This window comes from Lynx rufus, unplaced genomic scaffold, assembly GCF_022079265.1.
Source record: "Lynx rufus isolate CCGP_SWC_20201006 ecotype Redwood Valley unplaced genomic scaffold, mLynRuf1.p SCAF_2, whole genome shotgun sequence".
Classification (NCBI taxonomy): domain Eukaryota; kingdom Metazoa; phylum Chordata; class Mammalia; order Carnivora; family Felidae; genus Lynx; species Lynx rufus.
Window position 1 is genome coordinate 208,489,501 of NW_025814834.1, and position 14,246 is coordinate 208,503,746.

At 55.2% G+C, this 14,246-nt stretch overlaps 1 protein-coding gene across 4 annotated transcripts in view; it reads left to right on the forward strand.

The window, feature by feature from the left end:
• Positions 1 to 14,246, forward strand: part of CAPZB (capping actin protein of muscle Z-line subunit beta) — a 135,214-nt gene that overhangs the window by 95,596 nt on the left and 25,372 nt on the right. For all 4 annotated transcript variants that reach the window (XM_047082739.1, XM_047082737.1, XM_047082736.1 and 1 more), the window contains exon 4: positions 4,476 to 4,589. In XM_047082739.1, coding sequence (XP_046938695.1) covers positions 4,476 to 4,589 — 114 coding nt within the window. The remainder of the gene's footprint in view (positions 1 to 4,475; positions 4,590 to 14,246) is intronic.

The window sequence follows — 14,246 nt, forward strand, 5'->3', positions numbered from 1 at the left end:
TTCCTGTTAAACATCAGGAATCCCTAAACTGTCCAGCATTTCTGTGATGGATTGCTGTGTGCATTGCCTTGGAGGATGGTGGAGGAATGCAGCCTGCTTTAGGTTTATTTGGAGGCCACACAACCTGGGCTGAGTCTTACAGCTTCGGCCTGATGTTCTCTTGGGGGAGGAGGCAGGGGCTGAGACACAGAAGCAGGGAAAAATTACCTGGAGTCACAACGTTGGCTCCAAACCAGCGCTGGCCCCTGTAGCCACAAGGCCTTTGACAGATGGCTTACCATTTCTGGTCTTTAGCGTTCTCACCTCTAACCTGGAAATCGGGGGCTTTGTTCTTTTCGGCAGAACGCGTGGTGACGTCTCTGTAGGCCTGTCCTCTGTGTGCCGGCACTATTTAAGTCCCTTTTCTATGGAGCTTCCGTCCCAGTGAGGAAGCCAAGTAGCAAACGCAGAAGTCAACCGAAACACTGAAAAGTGAATCGAGAAAATACAAAAGGAGAGGCAGGATGGAAAGTCAGGGACGGTACTTCTGTTAGTGGGAATGTGTGAAATGAGACTTGATGAGAAGGTTCGGTCATGCACGGGTCTGGGAGAAGAGCGTTCTGGGTGTAAAGTCCCTGGCTGGAGCTGTGCTGGTCGGGCTCAAGCTTGACAGGAAGGCCGGGGTGGGAGTTGAGGTCAAGGGTGCGTCAGGGCAGGTCCTGCAGGGCCTTGAAGGACGTAGCACAGAGCTACAAGGGGTTAAAAGAAGTGACACAGGCCAAGTGCTGAATGGCACGGAACCTGGTGTGAATTAACGAAGATTTCATTGATACTTTACGGAAAGACGAGACAAATGTTTTACAGTCGTGCCCCCTTGCCAGCTTCGATTGGAAGTTAGGCCAGGAATAGATTTTGGGCCCGTCCAGACCAGAGACCCAAGTGGAGGTGGTAAGCAGCTGTCCAACTTGAGAGGCCCGTCCCGGGAGTAGAGTCAGCAGCGTTGTTGCGGGGCCGGGGTGTGGAGGAAGCAGCAGTGAGGGGGGATGGAGAGGTGGGGGCCGCTGCGGACTGAGATGAAGAGGACTGTGGGAGGAGCTTGAGATGTCCTTTAGGTAGGACGTGGAGGTGGCAGGTAGGCTGCGGATGGCCTGGAGTTCCTGAGCGAGGGCTGGACGAGGTGGAGATGCCTGGAGGTGCTGTGGCAGCCGGGATGGATCGGGCTCTGCCCTGAAGGGCCAGTCCTCGCTGGAGAGGGTTCCGAGGAGGTGCCGAGTGGTCTGACCAGGCGGCACACCGCCAAGGGACAGGCGGCCCCTCCAGGCACAGGGTTCAGGAAGCTTCTGGGAAGAGGTGGCCCTCGAGCTGACTCTTGCTCACTCAATGTCGTCATTGTATTTCTCTTTTCCACCTGAAAACTCCAGTCCGCTGTGTGCGGCAGCTGGTCCCCGGCAGCCTGTGGGACGGCTGGAATTGTTTCCATATCCAGTGTCCGTGCCCGGGCCGGGCTTCCCCGGTGCCTGCAGCCCCTCCAGGTTGCCCCGCCGGCTCCCGCATTCCTGGGGCACCTCCTGGGGACCTCAGCCAAAGAGGAGCCCAGGGTGTTCAGGACACAGGACTTCTCTTTCCTTTTTCCCTTCTCGGGGTACAACTTCAAGATCTTCTGATTTCTCTCCACACATTTCCATCCCAACTGTGTTTGATCGTTTGCTTAAATAAGATCCTTATGGCGTGACCATTGCCAGCAGCACTGTTTGAAACCTGTTAGCTCAAACAAAAAGCATTCTCTGAGGGAAATGAAAGGCCTGACTTTTGAAATCTAACCGTTCCTGTCCATCTGTCTTTTTTCAAATGGCCTCCATTTAAGCTCTTAAATGTGTTCTGAGTGCCCCTTCCACTAAGAATATTCTGGGTAATGTTATGATTTTTTCCCCCAGCTACAATTACCCCGGCTCCAGGACTAACGGCTTCAAATGCTGTCGTCTGTGAGCCAGGAGAAATGTGAGTTACAGGCTTCTTGAAAATTCCAGGCCCCCGGTCTGCAAGAGAGATGGGCTCTTGTGTCTAATCAGGTCACCTCCAAATGAAAGCCAGTTGGAGAGGGTCTTCCAGGCCCGCAGGAAGGCGATGGCTGTGTAGCTGGGGAAACGAAGGTCAGGCCCGGGAGTATTCTGGGAAGTCTTGAAAGGGGCACGTGGGGGGCAGGGAGGGGGGCTCAGATTCTCTTCCACTGCATCTTTGTCTCGGGATCTGCTGCGAGGCCTCTGTTGTTCCTCAGAACGAGCGGAGGGTGGCTCCTTCTCTTCTGGTTGGAGGGCCACCAGCAGAATCCCCTTGGGTCCTTCTTTCCCACCCCGTGCTGTAAGGCTTCGGCCCATCACCAGTGCTCACCACCTGGGAGCTCTGTGCTGGGCGCAGGGACGTGAGGAGGGCAACGTGGGCTCCTTCCCCAGGCGCCCTCGTGGCCTGGAGGAGGGAAGGCTAGGACTGTGGCAGCTGCAGAGATAGACATCTGTATGTGAGAGTGGAGGGTGTGTGTGTTGGGGGGGGATTTATTCATTCTCTTAAAAGCTTAAGTGAGCATGTGGTTGCATGCCAGCATGTTCTAGGTGCTTAGCGGACAAAGAAGACAGGAAAGACTTGCCTTCTTGGAACCTTGGTTCTGGAGTTGGTTGCCTGAATGAATTCAAATTAAGTAAAATTAAAACAGAGCCCCTCGGTTGCACATCTCAGACACTCAGCAGCCAACCCAAAGATAGTAGCCGCCATTTTGGTCGGTGACAATAGAGAACATTTCTGTCGTGGAGGAGAGTTCTCTGAGCACAGTTTGGGGGAATGAAGAACACGTGCTATAACAGTAAGAACAGACACCTCAGCCACGCTCTAGAAGGGAGAGGCCTTTAGGCAAAGATGAGAGGGTGCTTAGTGTCCGCTTCACAGCTGCTCCCTAAGCTAGATGGGTCCTGGCTTATTGGATAACTCTTCCCTGTGCTGTGTGCCCAGTTCAGGGTGATCACAGAGCTGGCTGCTGGTCAGGGGGCAGAAGGCAGCATCTTACCCCGGTCTTGTGAAGTCTCTTTTCCAACAGAGAGGAAAATGGTGCAGAGGAATGGTCAGCTTGGAAAGAAGCGTTTTCAGACTCCTTGCTTTCGAAGTGGCCGGGGCTACTACTGCCTAGAGCCCCCTTTGGGAGCCAGGCCGATGACTCTTCCCACGCTTGCCCTCTGTGGCCCAGCAGCCGAGAGAGCTGGGGCCTGTGTGCAAAGGCAGCTCGAGGAGTGGCCACCCAGCTCCCTCTGGTTCCAGACTTGTGATTTGTTAGTGATGTTGCCCAGGAAGGGGGGGGGCAGTGGGGGCGGTGGGGTGCGGTTGTGATTTGTTTGTGGGGGTGCCCAGGAGTGGGGGGGGGCAGTGCAGTCCCCTGGAAGAATGAGGCTTGTGCACGGAATTCATTAACACTGGGGTTCTGAAGACAGCGATCCCTTTTTTCCGTAAATCAATGCCAAATTGAAAGATTCTTTGGAACTCTCTGTGATGCAAAGGTTGGTTGTCAGCTGGGGGCGACACGGAAAGGCGGTCTGCGTTTCTTATGGTGGAGATGTCAAGGGGTTTCCGTCCAGGAGTGGGAAGGACTTTGTCCACAGCCCGTGGCACCCGCACCGCCCCTCCGTTCCTCTCTCCTTTTCATTCTCATTCTTTCTCTGAACTCCACCTGCAGGAATTCATGATTAGGCACTTCCCCTGGAACCCCCTTTCCAGTACTCTCTGTCATTAAGTGCTTTCCTGATGGGGCAAAATACTTTTTTTTTTTAACGCGGGAAGTCTTTGGGCTAGAAAAAGGCTGCCTCTCGTTACTTGGCTGTCTTTATATGTGCCCGTGGTCTTGGATGTTGTGAAGGCTGTCCTGTTCCCATGGAGAACAGGACCCCTCAGGTTTTCTCACATGTAATCAGCAGTTCCCCTGGGGCTGAGTCTCTTGCTGCCTCCGTAATGGACAGCTCCCTTCTCTTATCTTTAGTTGTGTAGGCAGGTCTTTGGATTAAAAGTTTATACAGAACTGCCAGCAGGTCGGAGAGGCGAGAGGGGCGTCTGTTGATCAAACAGGGAAATTAGAAAAGGGGGAAGAAGGTGTCACACCGTTGGCACTTAGTACATGCTAGGCTTTGGTCTGGGCACTCGGTGTGTTTTCTCCTTCACTCCTCTCAACAGCCTTCTCGTAGCAAATGGTAGCCTCATTTTATACACTCGGAAAGGGAGGCTCAGAGAAGTCAAGACGCTTCCCAGAAGTACACAGCTGATGAGAGATGGCACTCGAGGTCCGTGCCCAGGCCTGTGTGCCTCCAAGCCCTTGCTCTGCAAACTCCGAGCAGGGCCTGGAAACTGCTATGGATAGTGACTTTGCCTCTGAAATGTCAGGCACCTGGGGCTTGGGCTCACGGCTCACGAGCCGTGTCTTCCTGGAACGATTCGTGTTATTTCTTTCCCTTCCTCCCCTCCAGGTCACCATGGAGTAACAAGTATGACCCTCCTTTGGAAGACGGGGCCATGCCTTCGGCTCGGCTGAGAAAGCTGGAGGTGGAAGCCAACAATGCCTTTGACCAGTATCGAGACCTGTGAGTTCCTTCCTCCCTTTGCACTCCAGCTCTTGCGGCTTCGATAAGTAAATCACAAAAGGGAAGTGTGACCAGGCCAAACAGCCTTCCTTGAATCTGTCACCTGGCTCGCCTAACCGAGCAAAACAGCACTCACGGCAGGATGCTGGGTGTTCGTTTGGCGACCGGGTCGGTTACGAGTTGACTTGGTCAGGGGTGGAGCGCTGCCATGCGCAAGCCCCCCGTGCGGGTCCCGTGTTGTGCTTCATAATAACAGCAGGTGCCACTGGGAGCGGCCACTTAATCGATCGACCTTGCAAGGAAAGGCCCCAGAGAAGGTTAGCCTCTGAAGCATTTTTTCCCTAATCAGTAGAATCTCACTGTAAAAGTTCTGTGCTGAAAATAGAGCACAGCCGTGAAATACGCATTGCCCCAAATTGGGTCATTTTCAGAGAGGGATCCGCAGAGGTTTCTGTGAAGCGCCTGAGAGCAAGTTAAATTTTAGGGTTCACAGGTCACTTAAGTGTCTGTCCTTTAGTCTCAGTGTTTTCTTTTTGTATATATCGTCCTCTAAAAACCTAAAAACCACCTCTTGAGCCTTGAAGTGGGTGGGATTTGCCCCTCGGGCTGTTTGCCCACCCGGATCTAGGCTGTGGGCAAGAAAGTGGAAATGACAGAAGCAAAGCATCCGAACCGCCGGAACCGTTGTCCAGCAGCTGGTGGCGGTACACGCACTGTGGCGATTGCAGGACTCCGGTTTTCAGACAGTTGGAATGGGCTTCCAGCTCACAGCAGATTTGCTCCAACACATTTAACAAAGAATTTCTTTCAGAAGCTGGCTCAGGAGGAAAAGTGACACTTCTCAGGCATACATGCACAGAAAATCCCCATGACGCTTAAGCAGACGCATGAAGTACAAAAGCCCGGCTCTAAGGAAGCCGGGAACAGGTGGCCTGAAACAGTTGGGTCGCCCCTGAATGCTTCGCCATGTAATTCACCGTATCTTCGATATCTGTCACACGCCAGTAGTTTACGTACGTTACCTTTCGTCCCTACAAGAACTTCTGGGGAAGAGGGTTGTCCCTTCCTCCCTTCCTCACAGACGAGACCGTGGGCTCCACAGGATGTCGAGGCAAAGAGCTGGCGCGTGAGTCCGTGTTTGTTGCCACAAACACGAGTTACTGATTTTCACAGTTAAAACCAGTCCTGGTGTTGAAAGTGTTCTCAAGTCCAGAACCACGCCGCCGGAGACCTGCTGCTCGTGCAGTGAGGCTGGGAGGGGGACGCACCACTGTCTCCTCATGTATCTGTAGTTGGTTTTTACTGCCACCTTTCCCTCCGCCATCTGCTAGGAGGCCGGCACAGCTCTCCTACGAGAACTCCCAAGTGGAGTCCGTCTCGTGCTGTGGGGATGGTACTGATAATGAGAGGGCAGTGATGGGCGGTGGCCAGCCAGTGACGGTGTGAGTGCTGTGCTCACGGCCTCGCCGGACTCCCCGCCCCCACCCCCCCATCTACTCTCCAGAACAGCCCGCATGAAAGGATCGTCCCCATTCTGCGAGTGAGTGACTGGTCCAGAGAGCCGAAGTACACTGCCCAAGTTCACACAGCCAGTGAGCAGTGGACCTGGGATGTAAAGTCATCCTTGTCCAGAGTCTGTTCACTTACTCACCCGGCACTGAAGGTGCCCGCCAAGCACTGGGGGTGCGGCCTCGAACGTGCTAGACCATGTTCCTGCCCTCTCGAAGTGTCCACTGTGGGAAGATGGTTGTGAGCAGGTACCCCGCTGGGTGGTGGGGCAGAGAGTGACTGGCTGCTTTAAGCGGAGCTGTTGCGAAAGCTTCTGCAGGACGTGACCTTGGAGCTGAGGTCTGATGCCCGGAGGGGGCCAGCCACGCCCGAACCAGGAAAGAGCAGTCTGTCAGGCCACTTGTGCGGGCGCCTCTTGGATTCTCCAGGGGTCAGAACGAGAGTGGTTCTGATTTCTTTTGGACTTAAGGGTTTGAGTTGTGATTTCCCGAATGAAGTGATTCAGACTCGTGGCCTTGGTCCTGCCCTTTTGGGGCAGACCTAGGGAAGGGCCCAGTTTTGTCTCTGACTTTCTTCTCCCTCCCATCTTGCTGGTTCACATATGTGACAACACGTGGTCATTGTTAGGCGTGTGCCTTCTGTGGGGTCTTGATTGGCCAGAGCGGTCACCCCGCTCTGGTATAACGAGGCCTGGGACTCCCTCCCTGGGGGTATCTCCTCACAGCATCTCCTGAAGAGACTTCCCTTCCTGAGCAAATGTCCACCTGAAGGTGTCTGTGAGCCTGTGCCCACCTCTGCAGGGGTGCTGACCCGCTGTGGGCTTGAGACGGACTGACAGGATGGCTTCCTGCACCCGAGTGGACAAGCCCAGACCCTGAGGTGCCGTGGCAGGCATGGAATCCAGCCCAGAGGACGCACCTCTGTCCCCAGCAGCATCTGTGTGCTGCTGCTAGCAGGGAGGAGAGAGTTCCGGGCCTCTGGGTGTGGGGGGTGCGGGGAGGCCCGCTTCTTCCTGTGTGCCAGCAACCACAGGCCACCACACAGGTGGTGATTAGAGCTGTCACTGGGGACCGAGAGTCGTGTTTCAAACCACCCACTGTTATCAGAGTACTGAGGACACTCTCTCCTGAGACCATGTGTGAGGAACATTTTCCCAGCTGGACCACACATGACGAGAGTTAAAATGAGACACATTTCTGGGCTAAAAATTATGAAAACAAATCTTTTTTTCCCCCCCCTTCTCTCTTTCCTTTTCTTAATTACTTTTTTTTTTTTTTTTTTAAACATCGTGGTACATCGTTCACCTCCAGAAGTTCCATTCTCAGAGTGCCCCGAGTTGGTGGTAGCCACGTTGGTGACCACGGTACGGCCCAGAAGGCTGAGCTCTTCTCTGCCCTGTGTTTTTGGAGTAGAGAGAAGTCAGCTGGGGGCTAGGAGGCCTTTCCTCTGCCTTGAGCACAAGCCAGTGGTTACCTGGGTGTTCCGGGGACCGGATTGGTCCATGGGGTGAAGGGGCAGTAGGTCACGCCTTCCCTTTACCCTTCAGCTCTGTCCCTTCCCATTAGAAAGGCTCATTTGTTGTCGCCCCCAGCGAGTGAGGCCACAAAGCCCTCCTTCCGCCTGTCTCCCTGTCGTGTTGGCGAAGGTCGCCGCGAGGGGAGGCGTTCCCCTAGCACTGCCTTGTGTCTGCTGCGTGAGGGGCCGGGAAGAAAAGTGCTGCCACCACGAGCGCAGAAGAGGCGCAAGGGCGTGCTGCCGTCTCGGGGGCACCCCATTCCATGCTGGAGCTTGGCCTGCACCCCCATAGGCATTGAGGAGCCTGGAGAGCAGACTCCTCCCCTGTGCTCACCTGGTCTTGGATTCCCGATGACCCCAGATGTTTCTGATTTCTTGGGTCCTGATGGGTCACAGAGTTAGGACTGGCCTTGCCTTGTGCCCGACTTCTTGACCGCTGACCCTCTCAAGTGACTGAAGCTGCCAGGCTCCAGCCTGCGGGCTCAGAATCCTTCTGCAACGAACACTTCCGGGAGCGTGTCGTGTAGACTGCTGGTGGGAAGGGCCCTCGCCGTGCTGGGAAGGCCACTGAACGCAGCCCACAGAGATCTGGAGTGTTCCTTCCTGCCACCCTCCCTGCTGCCGCCCCCATCGGCTTATGCCTGAAGAGCTTGCAGGGATATTTTGTCTTCTGGCAAAGTGACAGACACCCCTTTCGCCCCTGCTTATCGTGGACCCATTAACCTCGTTTCTTCTCCTGCTGTTCTCCTCGGGAGAGTGAGTGCTTGAGACCAGAACTGAAATGTGATCCGGGTCAGGCATCTAGAGCCACCCAGGCCTTGCCAGAGAGGGAGTGCTCGCTGTCTCCCCAGAGGCTGTTCTCTGCCCTGAGAGATTACGGCTTCTTCATTAGCATCCTGAGGGAGGGAAAGCCTTGGATTCTATCCTCAGGTCCGGGCGGGGGGGGGGGGGGGTGCTTTCATCCGGGCTGTGTCAAGGCTTTGAGTTTGCAGAGAATTAGAATGAATTATGAGCCCCTGGAACTGATCAGAGTGGTCACAGGGAGGGAGCTGGGGCCAGGGATGGATGGACCCACAGACCCTCCACTTGTAAGGGGCGTGGTGCCCCCTCTCCTGCCTGCATGCACCTTTCCCCCATCATGGAATAAATGTGCCCCCAGTTGGGGTGTGGGCAGGAGGAGCCTTCAAGTAGGAGCTCCTCACAAGCCGTCGGGTCCCTGCTTCCCTGCCTCTGACTCGGGTCCCTCCCATGTTTATTGATGCCCTTTTTTGCCATCATCAGTGGTATGGTGGCAGCTTTCCCCCAGAGGAAGGACTGTCCCAACGACTGTTGATTGTACCTCCCAAGCAGCCCTCATTTTAGGTCCAAATAGTCAATTTGCTGCACATGCTTAGGGGACAAGCCTGTTTTGCTGGCGGGCTGGGTGGGGTCGCTGTCTACTCTCAGGCCATCCTGATGGCTCACTGCCCTCGTCCAAGCCCTCCCACCCTGGTCACCAACATCCCTACTCCATTCTCCTCTGCCAAACCCCAAGACGGTTTCCTACCTGTGATCGTGGGCCTGGCTCAGTCCAAGGAGTGTCCCCGCAGCCTGCGTAGCACCTGGGGACATGGGAAAAGGTAGGTAGCAGAAAGGGCAGGCTCTTGGTCAGCTGGCTTATGGGATTGCTTCACGTTCTTTCTTGGCAAAGTTGACTGCTTTTTTAGGCCCAAGCCTAGGGTAGCTCATCGGTCACAAAACCCCATCGCTTGATCTACACGATGCATCTTCCTCGGGGAAGAGTCGGGAGTGGGGGTTTCAATGTGGGGCGGCCACCGCTGCTGCCAGGGACCTCGCACTGTGAACCCCAGGATCAGTGCTTTGATTTTTCGGGTTCCCAGGGAAACCTTCCCACCTCTGGCTTTCACACCGGGTCTCACTTTTGCCTCTGTCGGCCTGGATTCTGCTGAGACCAGATGTTCTGACCAAGGGGGCTGGCACTGCTTTCTTCCAGAGATGATTACTCCCGTCTGTGCCAGACATCTTGCCCCGTGCTCTGCGGTCCTTGGCTCTTGGCTTGCAGCAGATAATACCTTCAAACATGCGGTTGCAATTTATTGGCCTTATAAGTTAATTTTAGTGGGTGTGCAATTGATTGAAATCAAAGCTTAATGAAGGCCAGAGTCTGGGGGGTGGAGGAGCTGGGTGGGAAGGCGTTTCGTGTTCTTCCCTTGCTTCGGGTCTGAGATAATCTTCAAAAGATTTAATTAGCTTTTCTAATCAGCTCTCCTTGTCTGGAAGAAGTTTATAGAATGAAACAAGGCTGGCGTCCCTGTGGCAGTCCAGAAACCCACAAGCCTCTCTGGGAGCGGCCAGGGTGCTGGGTGGACGGGCTGCCCCAGCTCCCTGCCTTTTCTCCCCTCTCTGGGGCCATGCACGAATTGTGGTTATTTCTGCCTCTTCCTTCTTCCATCCTGTCCCTCTGTCATTTGACATTTGGGCAACACTGGCCCTGGAGGGGCACGGCATCCACATTTGTGTGTGAAAAAAGTTTATCGCCTTGGTTTCCCGAATCCTTGGAACTTCATGTTCCCGGCTGCCTCCCCAGACCTTGCACCCGGGGCCCCTGGGGTCTCCCCGCTTCACTGGACCTGAGTGGCCGGCTATGGAATCAGGAGGAGCCGGGCCTTGAAAGGGCCTGGACTTCCTTCTCTGTTCTGCCCTTACTCACTCACTGACTCTGGGCAAGTATGTGAACGTTCTGAGCCTCTGTTTCTTTGTCTGTTGAAGAGGTGCCCCCTGCCCTCTGAGGGGTGAGGGGGGCATTCAGTGAGGTGCTGTTCATAAGGCTCCTCTTGCACCGACTTGAGCGCGACAAGATTATTCTGGTTTGGCGGTTGTTATCCTGTGGATGTTTCACGTCCTGGGCCTTTTATGGTTGTGGGTATGAGGTGGCTTTGGGTGCAGACGTGGTGAGAGAGGAGGCCGTGTCACATCACCAGCCACACTGGAAGGCTGTGGGTTCTGGTTGGGGCTCAGCTACTGGCCCACAGTGAGACCTCAAGTAAGTTCTGTCTCGAAAACGGAGTGAAGTGGTTCCCATCTGTGGTGATGGGAGAGAGTACTTACCATCGTTCCACAGATATTAAGAACCTTCTGTGCCCTGAGCACAAGGCACACCAGGGAGTGGGTCAGGTGCAGCCCCTGCCCTCATGGGGCTCACTTTTTTTATTATCATTTTTAAAAAATTTTTTTTATGTTTGTTTATTTTTGAGAGAGAGAGCGCGCGCGCACGCGCGTGCATGAGCGGGGGAGGGGCAGAGAGAGAGGGAGACCCAGAATCTGAAACAGGTTCCAGGCTCTGAGCTGTCAGCACAGAGCCCGACGCGAGGCTCAAACTCACAGACTGTGAGATCATGACCTGAGCCGAAGTCGGACGGTCAACCAACTGAGCCACCCAGGGCTTTATTATTATCATTTTAGAGAGAGAGAACACAAGTGGTGGAGAGGGGCCAAGCAGGGGATGGGTGGAGAGAGAAAATCCCAGGCAGACTCTATGTTCAGCCTGGAGCCCGACGTGGGGCTTGATCCCACAACCCTGGGATCATGACCTGAGCTGAAATCAAGAGCCAGCCGCTTAACCGGCTGAGCCACTCAGGCACCCCCAACACGGGGCTCACGTTTTAACAGAAATTGAAGAGGTGCAGGTGCACACCCAAGGAAGGGAACAAAGTGCTTGCACGATTTGCTGAGTGATGTGAAGGACCGAACCCAGGTGTGGAGGCAGGAGAGCAGAAGAGCCTGACTTTAGATAGGGGGGTACGAGCATGCGTTGATGATAGTGGGTTTGCCCTTGCGCAGGAGAGAGTTCGAGTAGCCGGTGTGGCACTTCTGTCCTTGCAAGGCTCGCCATTGGCTGGCGTCCAGGAGCTTGGTTTTCAGGGAGGGTCCCCACCATTCCCTGATAAGAATGGCACGTGTTGCTTAAACTCTCTGCACAAACCCTGTGGTTTATGCTGAACTCCTGCTTCCCTCTGGGAGCCTGGAATTTTGTGTGTGCTGGGTAGGGAGCACTCTACCCATAAAAATCCTGGTCACCGGGTCTGATGATTGTCCCTGCACCTCACACAACTCATTGCTGGAGGAATGGAGCGCGTCCTGTCTGACCCCAAAGAGGAGTCACGAGCTCTTGCGAGCTTGTGTCTGGTTTCCTCAGGTCCTCCCCCTCGTGCCTTCCCTTCAGCTGCTTCTGCCCTGTCTCCTTCCACTGGAATAGCTCCTGGAGGGGAGGAAGACTCTGTGCTGAGTCCCGTGAGCCTCTTAGTAAATCACTGAACCTCGGGTGGTCGTGGAGAGCCCGGGCTCAGCCGTGGAGCCTGGCAGGGGCAGGGCTGGGGGCAGCGGGGGGGGGGGGGGGAGAGCATGCTCAGCCGTGGAGCCTGGCAGGGGCAGGGTGGGTGAGCCAGTGCTCTGAGCAGTGGGAGTCACTCGGGCTGTGGTTCCTGGGCTGTGGGGTCACTTGAGTGGAGGCTGGAGCAGGGTATGAGCAGTAGTGAGAGGTACCCAGGCCCCTGTCAGGCATGGGCTTTGTGTCATTCTCAGTGCACCAGGAAGGGTCTGGAGGGTCCCAGGGGAACATAGGCCAGCTCTGAAGTGCATCCTCATAAGCGATTTGGAGGCTGAATTGGAGAGGCCTGAGTGGGAAGATCCCACCCCAGACTTCCCTTAGTCTGGCTACTGGGTCCCAACTACTCGTCCCTCAGTCTGGCCGGGTAAAATCTGTAGCTTTAAGGTCACCCAGTGCCTTCCCACTAACAGAAACAGCTGGCCATTACCTTCAGTCTCTGGAGTGTGAAGTGGTGGGGAGATAATTCAGAAAGTCCTGGAGCTTGATGAGACCTGGGCCATTTGGTCAGATAGGTCTGAACGGCTCATGATGCGCAAAGCTTTCTGTCCCTGCACGAAGCTGCAGGCCGCGCTCCAGGGACTGCGGGCGAGGACAGGGTTTGTGTCTGGCTTTCCACTTGTCGGCAGTGTAATCAGTACTTGGGTTTTCACACGTATTATTTGTATCTTCAGCCACGCGTATGGAGGGCCTCTGGGAACCCACCCTGCCTGCTGTGGGACCCGGCCTGCCACAGCCTTGGGCTTGTGTGAAAGCTCTGGGAGCAGTTAGTGGGGAAACCCGGGCCCCCCTCAGTCGTGCCGTTTTAATTGGCTAGGGAGACAGGCCGAGAGAGAGGCCTGTCTGCCTTCCGGGGGAGCGGAGCTGGTCCGTGTCCTGCCCCCACAGTGCGAGGTTCAGCTGTCCCGTGACCACCACTCTGACACAGACACTGTCCGCTGCGGCTTCCGGAGCCCCTGAAGAGAGAGTCTAGACCAGCCTGCAAGCTGCCCCCAGCCTGGAGGCGGGTGGTGGGAGTGACCATGGCAGGGCCCCATCATCTGTCACCCACCATCCTAAGGCCGCGGCTCAGGATTTGGCTGCCCTGGCACGCCATCTGATTTTCATCTGCTCAAAGGTCAAAAGGGGGCACCTGGGTGGCTCAGTCAGTTAAGTGTCTGACTCTTGATTTCTGCTCAGGTCATGATCTCACGGTTCCTGAGATCAAGCCCCACATCAGGCTCTGCACTGACAGTGCACTGTCAGTGCAGAGCCTCCTTGGGATTCTCTCTCTCTCTCTTCCTCTCTCTCTTTCTCTTTCTCTCTCTCTCTTTCTCTCTCTCTTTCTTTCTCTCTCTCCCTCCCCCCCCCACCCCTCACCCATGTGTGCACTTTCTGTCTCTGTAAAAATAAATTTTACCAAGAAAATGGAGGAAGGTCAAATGGAAAGCAGGCGTGTGCAAAAAAGAAGTTTGTTTATAAACACAGTCCCCCGAATCAGCATTGGCGACTCCGATTCCTCCAGAAATCTTGGCTTCTGGCAAGCACATGTCACACAGTCACGCTTGGATCACGCAGTTGCACATCTTGGGGTGAAGACCCCCATCGGGAAGGAAGGACCAGCTCCCCTCAGTGATCAAGCTGTGCTCCTGGCTGAGCTGCCTCCCGGACTCCTGGTAGACCCATCTTTTCTGGGAAGCTGCTTTGTGCACGAATCAAGAGTGGGTGGTCTTAACAAAGGCTCAGCCAGCAGACCCTAGCTGCCTTATTAAGGTGGAGGATCCTTCTCTTCTTTCCAGAATTCCCAGTGTGGTGGGCCCCAGCCGCCAGGCCATGCACCGTCGTCTCCTGCTTTCTTTTCCCAGACCAGCGTGGTATACGGTGGTGGTGTTGTGCTTGTGTGTGTTCATCTGAGCCAAATTCAACCTCACGGGTTGAGCCAGGGCCCCTGAGCCCCGCTGCCCGCCTGCACTGCCACGGTGCCCCTTCTACATGGGGCCAGCCAGACCCAAGGTCGGGTCCCAGCGGCCCTCTTCTCAGCCCTGTGGCTTGGGCGTGTTTCTTTCACTCTCTGGGTTTCGGTTTTCTTAACTGTAAAATAACATACGCAAAGCCCTTGACACGGAATGGGTTCCCCACAATGGCAGCCCTTGATGACTGTGATGGCTCTGTGACTCCAGACGGCCAGGATTGTTGCAGGGTTCCGGAGAGCCCGGAGACAGTCACTGTGGCGCCGAGCGTGGACGGCTGGGTCAGATCCCAGAGCCAGA